The sequence below is a fragment of the Dryobates pubescens genome, chromosome Z (assembly GCF_014839835.1).
Source record: "Dryobates pubescens isolate bDryPub1 chromosome Z, bDryPub1.pri, whole genome shotgun sequence".
Lineage (NCBI taxonomy): Eukaryota > Metazoa > Chordata > Aves > Piciformes > Picidae > Dryobates > Dryobates pubescens.
In genome coordinates, this window is record NC_071657.1 from 11,066,284 (window position 1) to 11,085,144 (window position 18,861).

General features: G+C 41.9%; 1 protein-coding gene across 1 annotated transcript in view; it reads left to right on the plus strand.

Annotated features, from left to right (window-relative positions):
* Positions 1-18,861, plus strand: part of LOC104301730 (atrial natriuretic peptide receptor 2) — a 57,225-nt gene that overhangs the window by 24,685 nt on the left and 13,679 nt on the right. The window contains 8 exon segments of the mRNA XM_054178976.1: positions 873-1,018; positions 7,107-7,179; positions 12,886-13,030; positions 13,626-13,712; positions 13,958-14,101; positions 14,962-15,083; positions 16,687-16,828; positions 18,680-18,750. Of these exon segments, the coding sequence (XP_054034951.1) occupies positions 873-1,018; positions 7,107-7,179; positions 12,886-13,030; positions 13,626-13,712; positions 13,958-14,101; positions 14,962-15,083; positions 16,687-16,828; positions 18,680-18,750 (930 nt within the window).

Here is an 18,861-nt window from a genome sequence, read left to right on the forward strand (position 1 = left end):
AGCAGAGTTTTCCAGGAAACTTAGTATTCATCAATAAATACATTAATAAATAGTCCAGCTCCACCACTGAGGCAGACTTTCCTGGCAGTATACTGGAATTAAATGGACTGGGGAAGACTTAATATTAAGCAAAGGATTTTATTTTGCTGAGGCTTTAAAAAACCACATTACATAGTGACAGAATAATACCTTCAGCTGATTTCAGAGTGTAGTACAGTGTGATATTAGTTTAGTCATAGAGGTAAAATTGAAACACCATCGAAGACATGGAAGAAGGGTTTTGGCCTTCAGGGGTTTTGTTTGATATTGATGATAGTTTTCATAAGACCATGGAGAAAAATAAATTCTTGAAGTACAGATTGCAAGGTTTCATTCTGCAGTAACTAGCATCTTCTGCTGCTGCTTTGGAAGGGTCATCAGCTTCTGGGTATCTCAAGAGCTGGATTAAGTACAAATAATACAAAAGACAATGTGTACCTTGAAGAACTTTAAGTCACAGAAAGATAGATGGACCATGAAAAGAAAAGTAGTGATTTAAGTGATACATACACAAAATGTAACAAAGGCTCTCATCACAGAATCATAGAATTATAGAGTCATAGAATAGTCTGGATTGGAAGGGACCTCGAAAGCTCATCTAGTCCAACCGCAGTGTCATTAACAAGTTGATCAGAGATATTCTGTATCACCTTTACATTTCAGATTATTCTTTCAGCTGCTGGAGTGCTATTTCTGGATTCTTCAAAATATATTCTTTCTGGTACTCTTGAGATGTCCCATCTCAGGAACTATGCATTTAAATTTTGTTACAACTTTGTGGATAGATTGAACTACCTTAAAATATTCTGATGTATATTTTCTTTTCTAATTAGTCTGTGGAGATGGCGTTTGTGAGGAAGAAGAAGGCTGCTCCACCTGTCCAGCAGACTGTGGGGAATGTCCATTGTCAACTGATGCTTGGGTAGTGATTGCCTTACCAGTATGTTTGGTGTGTGCTGGCTTCATTTTGACAGTCACAGTAAGTATTCTTTCTCTCCTACTTCATTTCACTTCTATGATTGGGTTAGAGTGGAGGGATAGATTTTCTTCTGCATGCAGAACCTGTGGTCTATAGAAGAAAGAAGAAATGAAATAACCTTTTTGGCTTCTTTATGAGGGGAGACTCACTAGGCTAGCAGTTTTCATCCTGTAAGAGTGAAGACTGAAGAGGAATATAACAGAGGGATGAACATACCATGGTAAAGGAAGAAGATTTTATTCACAGCATGGGAGCTAGGAGTTCCCAGTAAAGTAAGAATATTTTTCATGCAGAATAAAACTCTGTTCTGAAATTAACTGCTTCAAAACCCTATGGAGACCAGAAGTATAAATGAATTCAGAAACAAATTAAGTAAATTCATGAAGGAATTACCTCCCCCGCCAAAGGCCATCAAATCTCAGAGTCCAAATAGAATTTGTGATGGAAAACATTCAACTTGGGATATTCATCAGAAGAAATAAGGAGAAAGAGGGTTTTCTTCTTCTTTTCTTTTTAGTTTTGCTTGTTTGTTTGTTTGTTTGTTGTTTGGTTTGGTTTGGGGTTTGAGGTTTTTTGGAGTTTGGGTTGGGTTGGATTTTGGTGGCTCATTTTAGAAGTGTAACTGAACCAGAATGGATCAAATTGATTAGTTTTGCATAATAGTTTTAAATTATTATGACAGACTCACAAAGGAAGAACAAAAGGGGAGAGAGGAGTGTATGAATATGAGAGAAGTAGTTTTGGATACCTTTGAATGAAACTGTCTGTATAAAGAAGAGGCTGCAGATTATTATGGATCTTTACTTCACAGTGGTTCTATGAAAGAGAATTTACATTCCTTCTGTGTCTGTATTGTAAAAAAAACCCAACCCTACATTTATGAATTTCATAACAAGGATTTGACACTGTCATAGGTGACTCACCACTGAAGGGAGTGGAAGGCTCAATATGCAGGCCAGACCCATGTCTTCTGGAAGTCTGCTGCCTGCCAGGGGCCCAGGTTAGTGATGTGAGAAGAAAGCTTCCTTCGTTAGTATAGCCCTCAGACTACTATCCACTGCTGATCTTTCAGGTAGACAGTGATGAAGTAATGACAAGTCCAAGGGCAATGAAGAGAGACTTCAGGGCTTTAGAACGACTGGGTAAGGGTAGGAAGCACAAGTAGTGTTCTCTTCTATCCCCCTAGTTATGAAAGTGATGGGGCATAAACAAGAAGACCCAGATGAATGCCTGGCTCCAAGTCTGGTATCTCCAGCAGAACTTTGGGTTCTTTAATCATGGATTGATTTACAGGACACCAAGTCTGCTGGCAGCAGATGTGGTATACCTGTCTCAAAATGGGAAAAGGATCCTAGCCCAGAAGCTGTCAGGGCTCATTGAAAGAGTTTTAAACTAGATTGGAAGGGTGTAGGGTACAAAACCAGGGTTGGTAGAAACAAACCCAAGGGCTGGTAGAAATAAACCCGAGGGCAGCACAGCAATATTTAAGAGGTGGTGTTCTAGTGAGGTCTGTCAGTCTGTCCATATCAGTGGAGGTAGGGAATGGTGATCCATGTGACAGTAAAGACACTATGGTAACTGATAAATTTGCAACCACAGGAACACCTGAGAACAGCCAGGTAATAATTAGGACTTGTCCCTGCAAAAAGGTGGCAAGACCAACCAAAGTGTATCTACACTAATGGACACAGCATGGGAAACAAACAGGAGGAGCTGGAAGCCATTGTGCATCAGGAGAACTATGATATGGTGGCCATCACAGAAATGTGGTAGGATGTCTTGCATGACAGGAGTGACACAAGCAATGGCTACAAACTCTTCAGAAGGGTCAGGCAAGGAAGAAGAGGTAGTAGGGTGGTCCTGTATGTAAGGGAGTGTTTTGATTGTACTGAGGTTAGTGATGGTGATGACAGAATTTTTTATGGGTAGGATTCGGTGAGAAGGCCAACAAGGCAGATATCCTGGTGAGATTCTGTTATAGACCACCCAACTGGAATGAAGAGACAGGTAAAATATTCTTTAAGCATGTGAGAAAATCACAACTCTTGTTCTTATGGGTGACCTTGACTTTTCTGACATCTCTTGGAAATGCAACACAGCAGAGAGGTAGCAGTCCCAGAGGTTTCTAGAGTGTATGGAGGAGAGCTTCCTGACACTGCTGCTGTGGGAGCCAACTAGGCAAGGCACCCTGCTGGACCTGCTGTTTGTGAGAAGGACTTGTAGGTGATGTAATGAGCACAGTGATCACAAGATGACAGAGTTCTCAGTTGTTGAAGAGGGGTTCAGCAGAACTGCCAGCTGGGACTTCCAGAGGGCAGACTTCAGCCTGGTGTGGAAACTTGTGTCACAACAACCCCATGCAATGCTACAGGCATGGGGCAGAATGTCTGGAAAGCTGCCTAGCAGAATAGGACATGGAGCTTCTGTTTGCCAGATGGCTGAACATTAGGCACCAGCATGCTCAGGTGGCCAAGAAGGCCAACAGCATCCTGGCCTGCATCAGGAATAATATGCCCAGCAGCAATAGGGAAGTGATTGTGCCCCTATTCTCAGCACTGGTGAGTCTGCACCCTGAGTACTGTGCTCATTACTAATCACCAGAATCACAAGAAAGGCATTGAGTTGCTGGAGTGTGTCCAGAGAAGGGCAGAAAAGCTGGTGAAGAGCCTGGAAAACAAGCCTCATGAGGAATGACTGAGGGAACTGGGATTGTTTAGTCTGCAGAAGAGGATCAAGTGATAGAACAAGAGGAAGTGGCCTCAGGTTGCACAAGAGAAGGTTTAGGTTGGATATTAAGAAAAAAATAGTTACTGAAGGGGTGGTCAGGCATCGGAACAGGCTGCCCAGATTGCTGGTGGAGTCACCATCCCTGGGGGTGTTAAGAAAACTTGCAGACAGGGCACTCTGGGGCATGGCTTAATGGCCACAGTGGTCTTAGGCTGATGGTTGGATTCAGTCATTTTAGTGGTCTTTTCCATCTAAAACAATTCTATGATTTAGAAGATCACATGACAGCTGTAAAGTCAGCACCTTGACTATGTAATTAACAGATGATTTGTTAGGGCTTTGGCCCATAAATCAATAGGCTTCTCTTTGGGAATTCCTTCTTTCCATCCTGCACTGCAGTTGCAGTGAGCATCTGAGGTAGGAAGTATGCTGAAAGGGAATGACCAGGAGAAAGCTGATGGCCCACAGGGTAAGGTACTACATGAGGCCTGAATCACAGTTAGGGTTTTTTCTCTTGCTTTGCCTCTCTGTGTGGCTTTGTGAGTTAAGAGCAGAAGCACTTTTGAAAACTATTTCACAGAATCCCAGAATTATTGAAGCTGGAATAGACCTCTGAGATCATCAAGTCCAGCCTGACACTGCCACATCAACTAGACCATGTCACCAAGTGCCACATCCAGTCTTTCCTTAAACACCTCCAGGGACAGTGACTCCACCACCTCCCTGGGCAGTCCATTGCAGTGTCTTCAGGCCATGCCCTCTCATCACAAGTTGTCTGGCTGAAGAGCCCAACCCCCACCTTACTACAGCTTCTCTTCAGGTAGTTGTAGAGTGTGATAAGGGGCCCCCTGAGGCTCCTCTTCTTCAGGCTAAACAACCCCAGCTGCCTCAGCCTCTCCTCATAGGAGTTTCCCTCCAGCCCCTTGAAGAGCCTCTTCACTCTCCTCTGGACCTGCTCCAGCACCTCAGTATCTTTCTTGAAGTGAGGGTCCCTGAACAGCACACAATACTTGAGGTGAGGCCTCACCAGTGCTGAGTAAAGGGGCAGAATTACATCTCTAGTCCTGCTGGCTACACTATTCCTGATGCAAACCAAAATGCCATTGGTCTTCCATGCCACCTGGGCACACTCTTAGCTCATGTTCAGCCAGTTGCCAGCCAGTACTCCTAGGTCCCTCTCTGCCTGGCCACTCTCCAGCCACTCATCCCCCAGTGTGTAGCACTGCATGGGGTTATTATGGCCAAAGTGTAAGACCCTGCACTTGGCCTTGTTAAACCTCATACCATTGGCCTCAGCCCATCAACCCAGCCTGTCCAGGTCTCTCTGAAGGGTCTTCCTACCTTCCAGTGGATCGACACCACTCCCCAACTTGGTGTAATCCATGAATTTACTGACAGTAGACTCAATCCCCTCATCCAGGTCATCAATAAGGGATGTTGAATAGAACTGGGCCCAGTACTGATCCCTGGGGGACACCACTGGTCACTGGACACCAACTGGATGCAGACCATTCACTACCACTCTCTGTGTGTGGCCAGTAAAGCAAAGGGTGTACCTGTCCAAGCCATGGGCTGCCAGCTTTTCCAGGAGGATGCTATGGGAGACTGTGTCAGAGCCTTTGCTGAAGTCTAAGTAGACCACATCCACAGCCCTCCCCTCATCTATCAGACAGGTCACCCAGTCATAGAATGAGATCTGACTGGTTAGGCAGGACCTTCCTTTCCTAACCCCACAGTGTCTGGGCCTGATCCCTGGTTTTCTTGTCCATGCTTCTTGATGGCACTCAGGATGAGCGGCTCCACAACCTTGCCAGGTGCTGAGTTTAGGGTGACAAGCCTATAGTTCCCTGGATCCTCCTTTCTACCCTTCTTGTGGATGGGCATCACATTGGCCAACCTCCAGTCATCTGAGTCCAGGATAAATGATGAGCAGCCTAGCCAGATCTTGTGCCAGCTCCCTAAGCACCCTAGGATGAATCCCATCTGGACCCACTGAGCATTTAAAATACCCAGGGCAGCTGTCACAATGAGTTTGTAGTAACTGTCCAGTGAAAACAAATAATCTGATAGAAATGTGTAATTGGACAGATGAGAAATTCAGAGTATTTTAAACAGTTGGTATTTTAGAAAAAGCAGTGGAGTTTCTCAGCCTTTCAGAGGTTTATCTATAGGTCTTGTAGCATAGTTTACCTAGTGTTTCTGCTAGGTTTTGAGTTTTGCTTTTATCTTCTTGCATTTCTGTGTGCCTGTTCCTGCTAATTTCTGTAGTAACATCTTCCCTCTTTTAGAAATTTTATTTAGGTAATAAGTAAACAAGATAGTGAGGATACTTTAAACTATTCAGTAATTGATGTCATGTAAAAAGAATAATCTGGAAAATTAATGTCTTCTTTAACCACTTAATTAGAGAAGAGGATTTCTTTGTTAGTGGGGTCTGTAGCAAGCCTGGTGGTCACTTCTAGATAATACATTCTTGTTCAGTCATACCTTTGCAAGATAAATGTAGATATTTTTTCACAGAAACCTTTGGAATGCAATGGAAAGCTTAGATTTTGATTCAGGAAGGTCTATATTTGTCATGAATTTCTATCAACACAGTCTTCACACCATGTTCTTTGCTTATTACCTGTTTTGATGAATGCATGGCTGGTAATATTAAATTCTACACTAAAGAAAATAGTATAATGATGGTAAAGTGCTACTTTGTTTTGATATTCTGGCATTGACTGTAGCTGTAACAACTGTATAATTTAATCTGATGCTTCTCTTTTGAAGGTCTGTGTTTACACTTTCTATGTTATTTTTGTCTGTCATCCATACAGAAAATCAGCTATTAGATCAATACCTTCTACACAATTCAACCACAGAATCCCTACCTAACATTCTGTATGCTAGGCTATTTGACATAACATGACCTCCTTTGTGTTTCAGGGGCTAATTCTATTACAAGATATAAGATGTTCTGCTCCTTATCTTGGGGTTGTGATGTAGTGTGCTCCTCATATGCACTTACATAGCAGAGGACATTTTCATGACATGAAATGATGCAAAGCACTCATCTGATGCCCAGGCTGAGATGTAAATGTAGTACATAAGAAGTATTGATGATAATGGAGTGGCTTGGGCCAATGCAAAATATATGTAATTGAATTGTAGAAAGAATGCACCAGTTTTGAGATTCTCAGCCTGTTATTAATACTCATGGTTCTAATGTTATTTATAGGATATACGATGGATGCATAAACAATAGATTTTGTTTGGATACTTACAAAGTTTTGTATTTAAGAATGCCTATTCTCTGGTTTCATTCCTGCAAAGTTAGTAGGACTACATCAGGAATTAACTTCTTTTGTATTTGCAGTGGTTTCAATATCAGAAACAGAAAATGTTTTGGGATGAAAGCTGGATTATAGACTTTGCATGCATCAAACAAGGTTAGTAACTTGCCATTTTGATGGTATAATCAGTTTCCTTAATCACATTGAGAAATAATCATAAATGTGTCTTTGTTTTAGGGGTCTTATAAAAGCTGAACCAACTTGTGAAAGATTCATTTGAATTTCCATCTCTGTAATGTCTGTGAACTGATCACTGATATTTTTATGGAAATTTCAGATGTCAAAAGTTATTTTAAGTAGTTTTGGGGTTTTGGGGTTTTTTTTCCTTGGTTTTTTTTTCCCAATGGTGATTATTTTTGTTCTTACTTAGAAAAAGACAGGCCTATGCCCAAATAAATAGACAATGTCTGGACTGGGACAAAATAAATTACAATTACATCAGTGGATGTATCATCCTGTATAATTGTACACCTTGAGTCCTGTGTCCAGTTCTGGGCCCCTCAGTTTAAGAAGGACATTGAGACACTTGAACGTGTCCAGAGAAGGGCCACAAGGCTGGGGAGAGGCCTTGAGCACAAGCCCTATGAGGAGAGGCTGAGGGAGCTGGGATTGTTTAGCCTGGAGAAGAGGCTCAGGGGAGACCTCAATTGCTGTCTACAACTACCTGAAGGGTGGTTGTAGCCAGGAAGAGGTTGGTCTCTTCTCCCAGGCAACCAGCACCAGAACAAGGGGACACAGTCTCAAGCTGCACCAGGGGAAGTTTAGGTTCGAGGTGAGGAGAAAGTTCTTCACTGAGAGAGTCGTTTGCCATTGGAATGTGCTGCCCAGGGAGGTGGTGGAGTCACCATCCCTGGAGGTGTTCAAGAGGGGATTGGACGTGGCACTTAGTGCATGGTTTAGTCATGGGGTCTGTGGTGACAGGTTGGACTTTGCTGATCTTTGAGGTCTCTTCCAACCTTGGTGATTCTGTGATTCTGTGAATTAATCTCACAAAGTTTCCCTGGATTTGTACAAATACAGTGAGACCTTCATTTCTCTTGGTGCATATACTATATGTGACAAACTAAAATATTATTTAATTTGTTCTACTTAAACATGCTAAGAATAAAATCAGATGTTATTACATGCTTTATTATGCTGCATGCAAAACAGATACAGATTATTTACTTTGCTGTTCATTGTTTTGGCATTCAGAAATGAAACAATGTCTGTCCCCTCAGAAAGGGTAAATCTCTAGAAATCTGCTGAAGTTGATAGGTCTGTGCTGATGAACACTCACTTTCTGTCTCTGTGAGAACTTGCTAGACAGATGTCTGCTTTGTGGTGTTATGTCATTGTGTGCTAGTAGAAGTATTAAGAAGCATTAAGACATTCTTCTTTTAACATATAGTAGAGATACTTTCATTCTTGGACTTGAAGATTACTGTCTGTGTGGTATTGACACAATATTATTATTGCTGTAAAGAATAGATACTGACTTAGAGATTAATTTGAGCATGTAAGCCAAACTGAATTTCAATACAGATTTATGAAAACAGCAACAGAAGACCCAAGGAAAAGTGTCTTTAAATATGGCAAAAAGGAATAGAAGCAAATCTTCAGCTGATAAGTGTATTAGAACAGGACATAAACAGGAAAAACAATGGAAAGAGACTGAGGGAAATTAGAAGAATGATTAAAAAAAAATAACACATAGAGATTAATTTGAAAAATCCAAGCTTATCCTTCCTGTGAGGGAAAAATACTGTTGAAGATCTAGATGTGATAACTAGCAACTGAAGGGGTACAAGGATTCTAGGGCAGGAGTTGGCAGGGCTCATTGTTAGGGCTTTAAACTAGATTTGAAGGGGGGAGGGGTTGTTCATCTCATGCTTGCCTTTGACAAACAGGGGGGCAACTCACCAGAGACAGAGAGATGGAGTGCTAGCAAGGGCTCTCAACTTGTTGCCCTGAGGCAAGCCAAGGACAAAACACTGGGACACCCCAAGGGAATCAAGGAGGATTCACCAAAGAGGGTGGCACAGCCAGCCCAGCTGAAGTGCCTCTATGCAAATGCATACAGCTTGGGCAACAAACAGGATGAATGAAGGGGCACTGCACTGCTAGGATGCTATGACATAGTGGCTAGTACTGAAACTTGGTGGCTAGTACTGAAACTGAAACTCTACTGCAATGTAGAGATAGATGGGTACAAGATTTTTAGGAAGGACAGGCAGGGTAGGAGGAGAGGAGGTGCTGCTCTCTGTATCAGTGACCAGCTGGAACCAGTGGAGCTGCACTTGGGCAAGGATGATGAGCTGATTGAGAGCTCATGGGTGAAGATTAAGGGGAAGACAGGGGAAGGTGATGTACTGGCCACCTGACCAGCAGAACCAAGCAGATCAGGCCCTCCACAGGCAACTAGAAGTAGCTACACATTCACAGGCCCTGGTCCTCATGGGGGATTTCAACCACCCTGACATCTGATGGATGGACAACACAGCTAGGTACCAGCATTCCAGGATGTTGCTGGAATGCATAGATGACAACTTCCTCCTCCAAATGGTAGAGGAACCAATAAGAAAAGGTGCAATGCTGGACCTTGCTCTCACCAATAGGGAAGGGCTGGTGACCAATGTGAGGCTCAGGGATAACCTTGGCTGCAGTAACCATGGAGCAATAAAATTTAAGATCTTCAGGGCAACTAAGAGGACATATCCCAACCTTACAACCCTGGATTTTAGACATGTAGACTTTGATGGCTTCAGAGATCTGCTGGCCAAAGTATCAGGGGACAAAGCCCTAGCAGGAAGAGTGGTCCAGGACAGCTGGTCAGTGTTCAAGGATCACCTTCTTCATGCCCAGAAGCAAAGTGGAAAGCAGGAAAGAATGCTAGGAGACCTGTCTGGATGAGCAAGGAGCTCCTGGCACACAAAAAGCAACTCTACAAGGAGTAGAAGAAAGGACAGCTGGAATGGGGGCATATAAGGAAGCTGTCCAAACAGCAAGAGACCTGCTTAGAAAAGCTAAAGCTCAGTTAGAATTAAATCTAGCCAAGCAGATCAAGGAGGAGAGTAAAAATTTCTATAGGTATATTAATGGTAAAAAGAAGACTAAGGAAGGTGGTGGCCCCTTCAGAAAGGAAACAGGTGAACTGGTGACAAGTGACATGGAGAAAACTGAGGCTCTCAATTACTTCTTTACCTCAGTCTGCACTGGCAAGGGCTCCAGCCACACTCCCAGAATAATGGCAGATAATGGCAGGGGCTGCAAGAAGGAACTGCCCATGGTGAGTGAAGGTCAGGTTCGTGACCATCTGAAGAACCTGGAAGTGTTCAAGTCCATAGGACCCAAAGGGATACACCCACAGGCACTGAGGGAACTGGCAGATGAGGTTGCTAAACTGCTCTCTATTCTATCCAAAAGTCCTGGCAGTCTGGGGAAGTCCCTACTGACTGGAAAAGGGGAAACATAACTCCCATTTTCAAGAAGGGAAAGAGGAATGACCCAGGGAACTGTAGGCCAGTCAGTCTCACCTCTGTGTCTGGTAAGATCATGGAGCAGATCCTCCTGGAGGCACTGCTGAGGGAGAAGAATAATGAAGAGGTGATTGGATACAATCAGCAGGGCTTCACCAAGGGCAAATCCTGCCTGACAAACCTGGTGGCCTTCTATGACAAGGTCACAACATCAATAGAAGAAGTTTGAGTAACTGACATCATTTACCTGGACCTGAGCAAAGCCTTCTACACTGTCCCACACCACATCCTGGTCTCCAAGCTGGTGCAGTATGGGTTTGATGGATGGACCATTCAGTGGATAAAGAACTAGCTTGATGGCCACACCCAAAGGGTGGCTGTCAATGGGGCTATGTCAAAGTGGTGGCCAGTGGCAAATGGAGTCCATCAGGGATCAGTACTGGGACCAGTCTTGGTTAACATTTTTGTTGGCAACATGGACAGTGGCATTGAGTGCACCCTCAGCCAGTTTGCTGATGACACCAAGCTGTGTGGTGCTGCAGACATGCTGGAGGGAAGGAATCCATCCAGAGTGACCTTGACAGGCTGGAGAGCTGGGGCTGACAATCTGATGAGGTTCAAGAAGACCAAGGGCAGGGTCCTCCATTTGGGTTGGGGCAATCCCAAGCACCAATATAGGCTGGGGAGCAACTGGCTTGAGAGCAGCCCTGAAGAAAAGGACTTGGGTGTGCTAGTGGATGAGAAGCTCAACATCCTGGGATGCATCAAGAGAAGCATAGCCAGCAAGTCAAGGGAGGTGATTCTCCCCCTCTACTCTGCTCTGGTGAGACCCCACCTGGAGTACTGCATCCAGTTCTGGAGCCCCTATTACAAGAAAGATATGGACGTGCTGGAACATATCCAGAGAAGGGCCACAAGGATGATCAGGGCTGGAGCACCTCTCCTATGAGGACAGACTGAAGAAGTTGGGGCTGTTCAGTCTGGAGACGAGAAGGCTCCCAGGAGACCTTATTGTGGCCTTCCAGTATCTTAAGGGGGCCTTCAAGAAAGCTGGTGAGGAACTTTTTAGGCTGTCAGGTAGTGACAGGACTAGGGGGAATGGAAAAAAATAAATAAATGAGTAGATTCAGATTGAATGTTATGGAGAAGCTTTTCACCATGAGGATGGTGAGACACTAGAACAGGGAACATGGTGGAAGCCCCATCCCTGGATGTTTTTAAGGCCAGGCTGGATGTGGCTCTGGGCAACCTGATGTAGTGTGAGGTGTCCCTGCCCATGGCAGGGGGGTTGGAACTAGAGGATATTTGAGGTGCCTTCCAACCCTAACAATTCTATGATTCTAAGTAAAATGAGAAATGATAATATGATGAGGTTTGGACACCAGACAGTCTTCTATGGACAGAACTGTCCACAGATACCCATAGTAGCCTGAAATGTACAATTACCTAAATGGAAACACACCAGCAGTGCTGTACACAGGGTATGTAGCCTGTACTGTGAAAAATTAGCTTTAATTTCTTAAGATAACTACTATTTGGGTGTTTTGCACTATATGTAAGTATATACACACACACACACTTATTTGCAAAGCTATCTCAAGGACCTCTTAATATATTTCTGGGTGGAATCCTGTAGAAATGCTCCAAATGTCAACACAATTTTAAACTGCATATGAATAATACTATGGTGTGAGAACATGGCAGTCCTGCAAGGTGAGATGCAGAACTTCCTCATCAACACTTTATTGGATTCTGGTACAAGGATGATTTGCGGTTTCAGCAGTGTTGAGACTAATTGGCTAAATCTCATTTTCAATTCAAATGACATGAAATTCATTAAATTTATTTTTAAATTTTGAGCTGGTCATCAGAGATTAAAAAGACAAACTTCAAGATCACTGATTTTATTTATTTTTTCATGTGACTGTTTTGTTGCTCTTCTCTGGCTTCCCTCTGGTGTCAGAATCACTTCCCACATCCCTGTACTTTACAGTCTTCGAGGAGCTCCAAATAGACTTGTTAAAGTATGGCACAGGGCTTGCTCTCCTTCCCTGGGTTCTGTCCTCATCATCTAAGTAACAGCAAGAGCTCATCATCCCAAGAGCAGTGAAACTGAATTCATATCATATCCTGAGGATTAGTGGTTAAGATCTCTGGCAATGAATCACCTCTGTAACCGTGTTACTCTTTATGCAGCAGATATATTCCATACAATGGCTTTCCATTTTAAGTGTTAATAAGACCAGCTGAGATACAAAGATTTGTACTTGTCTGCATTTTCAGTCTCTACCTCAGCAATAATATGCATCTTCAAGTGCCTTTTCTCATCCCACATTCCATTTAGATCACAGAGTTTGGACTGCTACAGGAAGCATGAGTGCGCCTCCATTACCCAGTGACTCCAATGCCAGTTGCATCAGTGCTCTGAGCTCTTGCACAGCAGCTGCTAACACATCCAGGAAACAGTACTTCACCCAGACTGGGAGATAGTGAGTCAATATGCTGTTAATTTGTTGCAGTGCCCACTATTCTGCAGTTCCTTCACATTGTGTTTCTTGCTGCTTTACAGTTGATAGGTAGTGCAAAAGCTTGCATTTCTCTTGTTAGGCCAAACCCAGTACGTTAACATTATCTGACTTCTGTACCACATATTGGCTGTGCCATATTTTATATGACAGGTGTTTGTTTGGGTGCTCATTTCTCCCAGTTAGTATAATCTCCCAAGACAAGTAGTGGGGTCCTCTACACTGTTCAGTCTTAAGACTCAGCTTGGCAAGGAGCTGGGCTATCTTAGTTAAACTTCATTATCACCTAGAAAGGTTGGCTTCTGATCCCTGGTGTCCCTTCCAGACTGGTATTCTGTGATTCTGTTATTCCTTTATCACAGAAACAGAGCTCTGTTGCCTTGTCATGTACTCAGATTTTTATTTACACCCATATACAGACATGCTTGAATTCTGTGCTTCCTCTTTAGAGACAGGAAGCTGTCCACTGTAAACAAAAAAATACAGTACAATTTTAGTAGTCTGGCTAGCTTACATAGTAGGCCTAAAATTCTGTGAAGAGCATTTCATTCTGTTTCAGTGATGGCAGAACAGTGGCCATAAAGAAAATAATGAAGAAGGCATTTACACTGTCCAAAACCATACGTAAAGAAGTAAAGCAAGTGAGGTAAGAAGAGAAATGTGAGGGGCATCTTTCATTTTTACACAGGGCCTTTAGAAGCTACAATTTGTTCAGCTGTGACTGCAAATTCATATTCTTCTTTCTTTGAAACTTTACTTAGATACCAAATCAAAATGCCTGTTTTACTTTTCTTTCTACCAAGGCACTTGGGTTTCCATTTACCCTAAAAAAAGCAGGTGGGATAGTCCTAAAAATTGCTAGTATGCTGAGATTTCTGTTGATTTTCACAGGGAACTTGATCATCCCAATCTCTGCAAATTTATTGGAGGCTGTATAGAAGTGCCAAATGTTGCCATTGTGACAGAGTACTGCCCCAAAGGCAGCCTGAGTGATGTTCTGCTCAATGAAGACATTCCTCTGAACTGGGGTTTCAGGTAGTAACAAAGGGTTTGAAAAGCTAATGAAACAATTTGTGCTATGTGCTGTTTAGGACAAGGCATTAAGTTTACATAAAGTCCTTGGATAGTCAGGTCTGCACTGTGATATGGAGAGAATGAAGAAGAAAGAAAATTAATTCAAATATCCAGCCCAGCTCTTTTTGAGTAGTCATAATAGTGCTGCTCATGCTAAGCCGATCACTTTTCAACCCACCTCTAGTTATACTGCAAAACTCAGTTTTAAACCCTTTTACCCATGCAATTTCATTTTATTCTCGAATGTCTTGGGCATCCCTATTTAATTAAAAATCACTGAATCTCTGTTTGTGAAGACACATAGCTGAAATGATTAGCATACCTACAAACACTTTAATTGTATTTTCCAATATGGAAAATGAGCTCACACTGTCAGTGAGACTTCCACAACGGCAATGACATTGTTTTTTGAGAATAATATTCTTGGCACAGTCTTAATACTTCTGCCTGATGTTTGCCTTCAGCAAAGAAACAGATTGCAAGGAAGGAAGCCCTCCAAATACAGTGAGAGATTTAATAAAAAATTGTTTCTCTTGTAAACATTTGAAAGCACTCTCAGAGATAACAAAGGTACTGGGAATTTCCAGAAGAAACTCAACTTTCTTAAAAGAAGCTAAAGCCTTATGGTCTCAGACAACTGAGTGGGAATTAAGGACTTTCAGCAACCCACCTTAACTGTTTTGGAAACAAATGAGCACGGGGACACAAATTGAAAGCTATTACAATCCTAGGGAGGCTTTCTGTCAACTTCAGTAGGCTTTGGAGCCGCTCCTAAATGAAAGTTTAGTGGAAATATTAGCTCATTGATTTTTATCTTTCAGGTTTTCTTTTGCCACTGATATTGCACAAGGAATGGCCTATCTTCACCACCACAAAATGTATCATGGTCGATTGAGGTCAAGTAACTGCGTAATAGATGACCGATGGGTTTGTAAAATTGCAGGTAAAGGGAAGATAAGAAAATTTCCAAAATGCCAAGCTAACCTGATCATGCATATAGCTTTCACACTCAGCACTGCTCCCAAGCACCTCCGTATTCACATTTCTTGTGGAAATGCTGACTAAGCAACCTTCACTAAAAGAGCTCTGTGCTGGCATAAATTGCACACTACATTATGATGTCAAGTCATATAACACGTGTTACTGATGCACACTTCAGATCCCACAAATTATAGATTCCATCAATATCACTCTGGCTTGAAACCCTGTCTCATTCTCAGTTTTGATGCAGAGGGAAAACCTGAGCCGTGGACAGTGCTGTAAAGACATGTAATAAAGCTGACTTGTTGGAAAACACACAGTACTTTCATGGAGAAAAGCAGACTTGACTCAGAGCTCTTCAGTCCTGTACACAGAACTGATTTGTATTGTACTAGAGACAGAGCTACAGGTCTGGTCTGCTCCTGGAAGACAGCCTATGGTGGGGAGGAAAACCAGTGGAGGGTTTAGTTTAGTTTGCAGCTACCAAAGGGAATGGAAGCAAGATCATCTCTTCTGTTTCCTTCCTGAAGTAGTTATCACACCCTATAACCTGCAACAGTTTTCAATGGGTCATCCTATGACTAAGACTCCTGCACAGGGCCTTGCCAGCTTCTCCAACTTGTTTGATATCCTGGTGTCTTCAAAGTGCCTGCTTTGCTTAGAACCTATTTTGGAGATAGATGGATTACATCAGCTGCCTCACCTTAGCACAGCTCATCTGAATTACATGGGACCTCTGCAAAATTGTTCAGAAGTTAACTGGTATCACTGTAGAGACTTCAAATATTCTTGGTTTATCTAGATGCAATAATGTTAAACAAACCTCACAAATGACCAATGTGAGAGCTATTGAAAAACCTCTAATGACTTCTAACATAAAGAATAAAGCTCTAGGGACATCTTAATTAGAGGTAACTCCAGGCAAATCCAGACAACTGCATCCTGCCTTCCCATACAGCCAGCAGAGTGCTGTTTATATCAGAAAGAAAACTGAAGTCAGTTGGGTTTTTTCTCCTCTTCAGTGCTGAGTCACATGCTGAGAATCTCTTCTATGTTAAGCTAAAATATAGCTGCAGAGATGTTCCACATCTTTGCTGCCCTTGCTCTGAAGCCAGTGGTGTGCCAGTGAAGCCCACCATCTGATTTTCAGTAGTTCCAGTGCGTCTGCTTGTAATTACTCTAGCAATCTGCTACTACAGATAAGGATCAGGTGATGAGTAGAACAAAAACATGCACTGACATGCTAGGTTTTTACACTGCAGTAAGCCTGTGCTTTGAATGCAGTTTTACAGAATCATTAAATAATTCTGATTGGAAGGGGCCATGTAGTTCTACTTCCCCACGGTCATACGGCCTCACCCAAATATCTAGTTTCCATATCCTATATATGCAGTTGGTTTAGAGGAAGACTAGCACACAGGCAGAGCCATGCTATTTATAGACTAAGGCAGGTATTTCAAATAGGGAAAATTAATTTCTTTACACTAGTTGTGTTACTGCCTACTAATGCACATTTCAGAGAAGTACCCACTGCACTATTTGCTTCCTATTTTCTTCCCTGTTAGATTATGGTTTGCAGTCATACAGAAAAGAAGATTCTCCTGAGGGATCAGGCTCATACCAGCAGCAGTTGATACAGATTTACACAGCTCCTGAAATCCATTCCCTTTCAGACTTTGAACCCAATTCTATGACAGACGTCTACAGGTAGTTCACCTTTCCTGTTTCTCACTCTTACAGAACTCATCCCAAATGAAGTATCTTTTAATCACAATTAGTCTCCAAGTAATTCTGTAATTACTCCAGACACATTATCATATTTTAGAAGAGGATTGTTCTGGAATATAGAGCAGCACAGATATCAAAGAATCTTCTCTTTCAAGGTAGATAACCAAATATAGAATTCACTGACATGTAAATGTAGAGTTGGTGCAATGTTAGTCTGGTAGACAAAAAAGTAAAGTTCTGCTATTGTCTAGTAATACATTTTTGTTGCTGTCTCTTATGGGGAAAAAAGAATTAAAAAGGTAGATTATTTTCAATAATGGAAATATATGTTAAAACTTTAGAGTTAAGAGCCTCAGTTTTCCAGGATTTTAGACTCATAGAATATTAGGGCTTGGTAGGTCTTTATAACTGAGCTATTCTTCAAAACCTGCATTCGACACAGTTTTTGTTTGATTATATGAGCAGGTGCTAAGCTTTCCTGATGTGGCTTACTGGCCAAGGAGCAGTGTCCCAGTCTTGAAATCCTCAATTTTCAGTTGTGCAAAATTAAATAAATAAATACCTAAATAAATAAATAGTAGAAACTGCAAGAGTGGGACTTGGAATTTTGTGTGCTCTTACAGATGAATCACTTGCTTTTAAAGTTCTCCAGGGAATGTGTTGGTCAGATGGGAAAACTAAAATGGAAACGAGAACAGGAGCATGAAAACAGCTCCTGTTCAGACTTAAGAGGCTGTTTCCAGACAGTTTCTTAGCAGTTGGATCATCTTGATTTGTAATTTTCATGTGACTTTCCACTATGTTAAGACCTTTTTGAGCAGTGCTGCTGAAGCCATGTGAAATCAATACGGCTTTATTGAAGTTACCATTCTCTAATTACTCTCCTCAAAAATCTATTTTAGCTTGAATACCAGGATTGGTATTCCTTTCTACTACCAAATCACCCCAAAATTAACAAAAAAAATTCTCCATCAGTTTAATGTCTACATAATTCTAGTGTGGTTTATATGCATCATTCTATTTCCCATGAGTGAACTGAAAAATAGGTAGACATATCCCATTATACAGATAAAATGCCTTACAGAACAGAGCAACCATTAGCAAACCAATATTCTCCCTAAAAATAAATGCTATCAAGTAGAGATGCATGCAGGGTGTTAATTATTACACAGTTTCCATACATGCAGAGGCAAGAGCATCAGGATTGCTGTCTGGAGGAGATGCTCTAAAAGATCTCTAGGGAGTTCATTAAAGAGACTGAGCACTTAGTTGTTACCCCACTTTCTCCATTCTTCACCCTTGATGAATGTGTTTGATGTTGGTTCATCTGAGGGAGATGATGGTGAAAATACAATTCAGAAAAAAAGAGCAAAAATGCTTGCTGTAAAAGATCTATTTTGGATACAGTGTTTAATCATTGACTTCATGTGCTGAAAAGAAGCCAGCTGATGAGCCTAATGAACCTCCTACCCCTTGGTTACAATACAAACCTGTCCTGTATACTTAATTGGTATATATCATGTAAGTCCCTGCACAGATCCCCTCTGGATTACATTAATTCTTTCTGAGAAAATTGCTTTACTGTTCATCAAACTCAAGTGCTTCATCTCTGGACTGATAACTGTGAGAGGAGACTCCTCTGAAATGATCAGTGACAGAACTCTGGAAACAGAGTAGTAATAGATAGCACCACTGCTGCCATCCTCCCTCTTGGGGGATATGGGGCTTTCAGTCATAAAATGGGGGAGAATGAAAAACCACAGATAAAGAGAAATCACTGACTCCATTAAATGCTATTTCATTAAGATTTGATTTGCTTTTATTCTGCAGCTATGCCATCATTTTACTAGAAATTGCCACAAGAAGTGACCCTATGCCAGTAAGTAAAGATGCACTTTGAAGTTTCCATGACAACTTTGATTCTGTTTCTGTTGAGTATACAAACTCAACACTGCACATTTAATTTACTTTTTGAGCTTGCATTTTTCTTTTGATATAGTGGATGCAAGTTT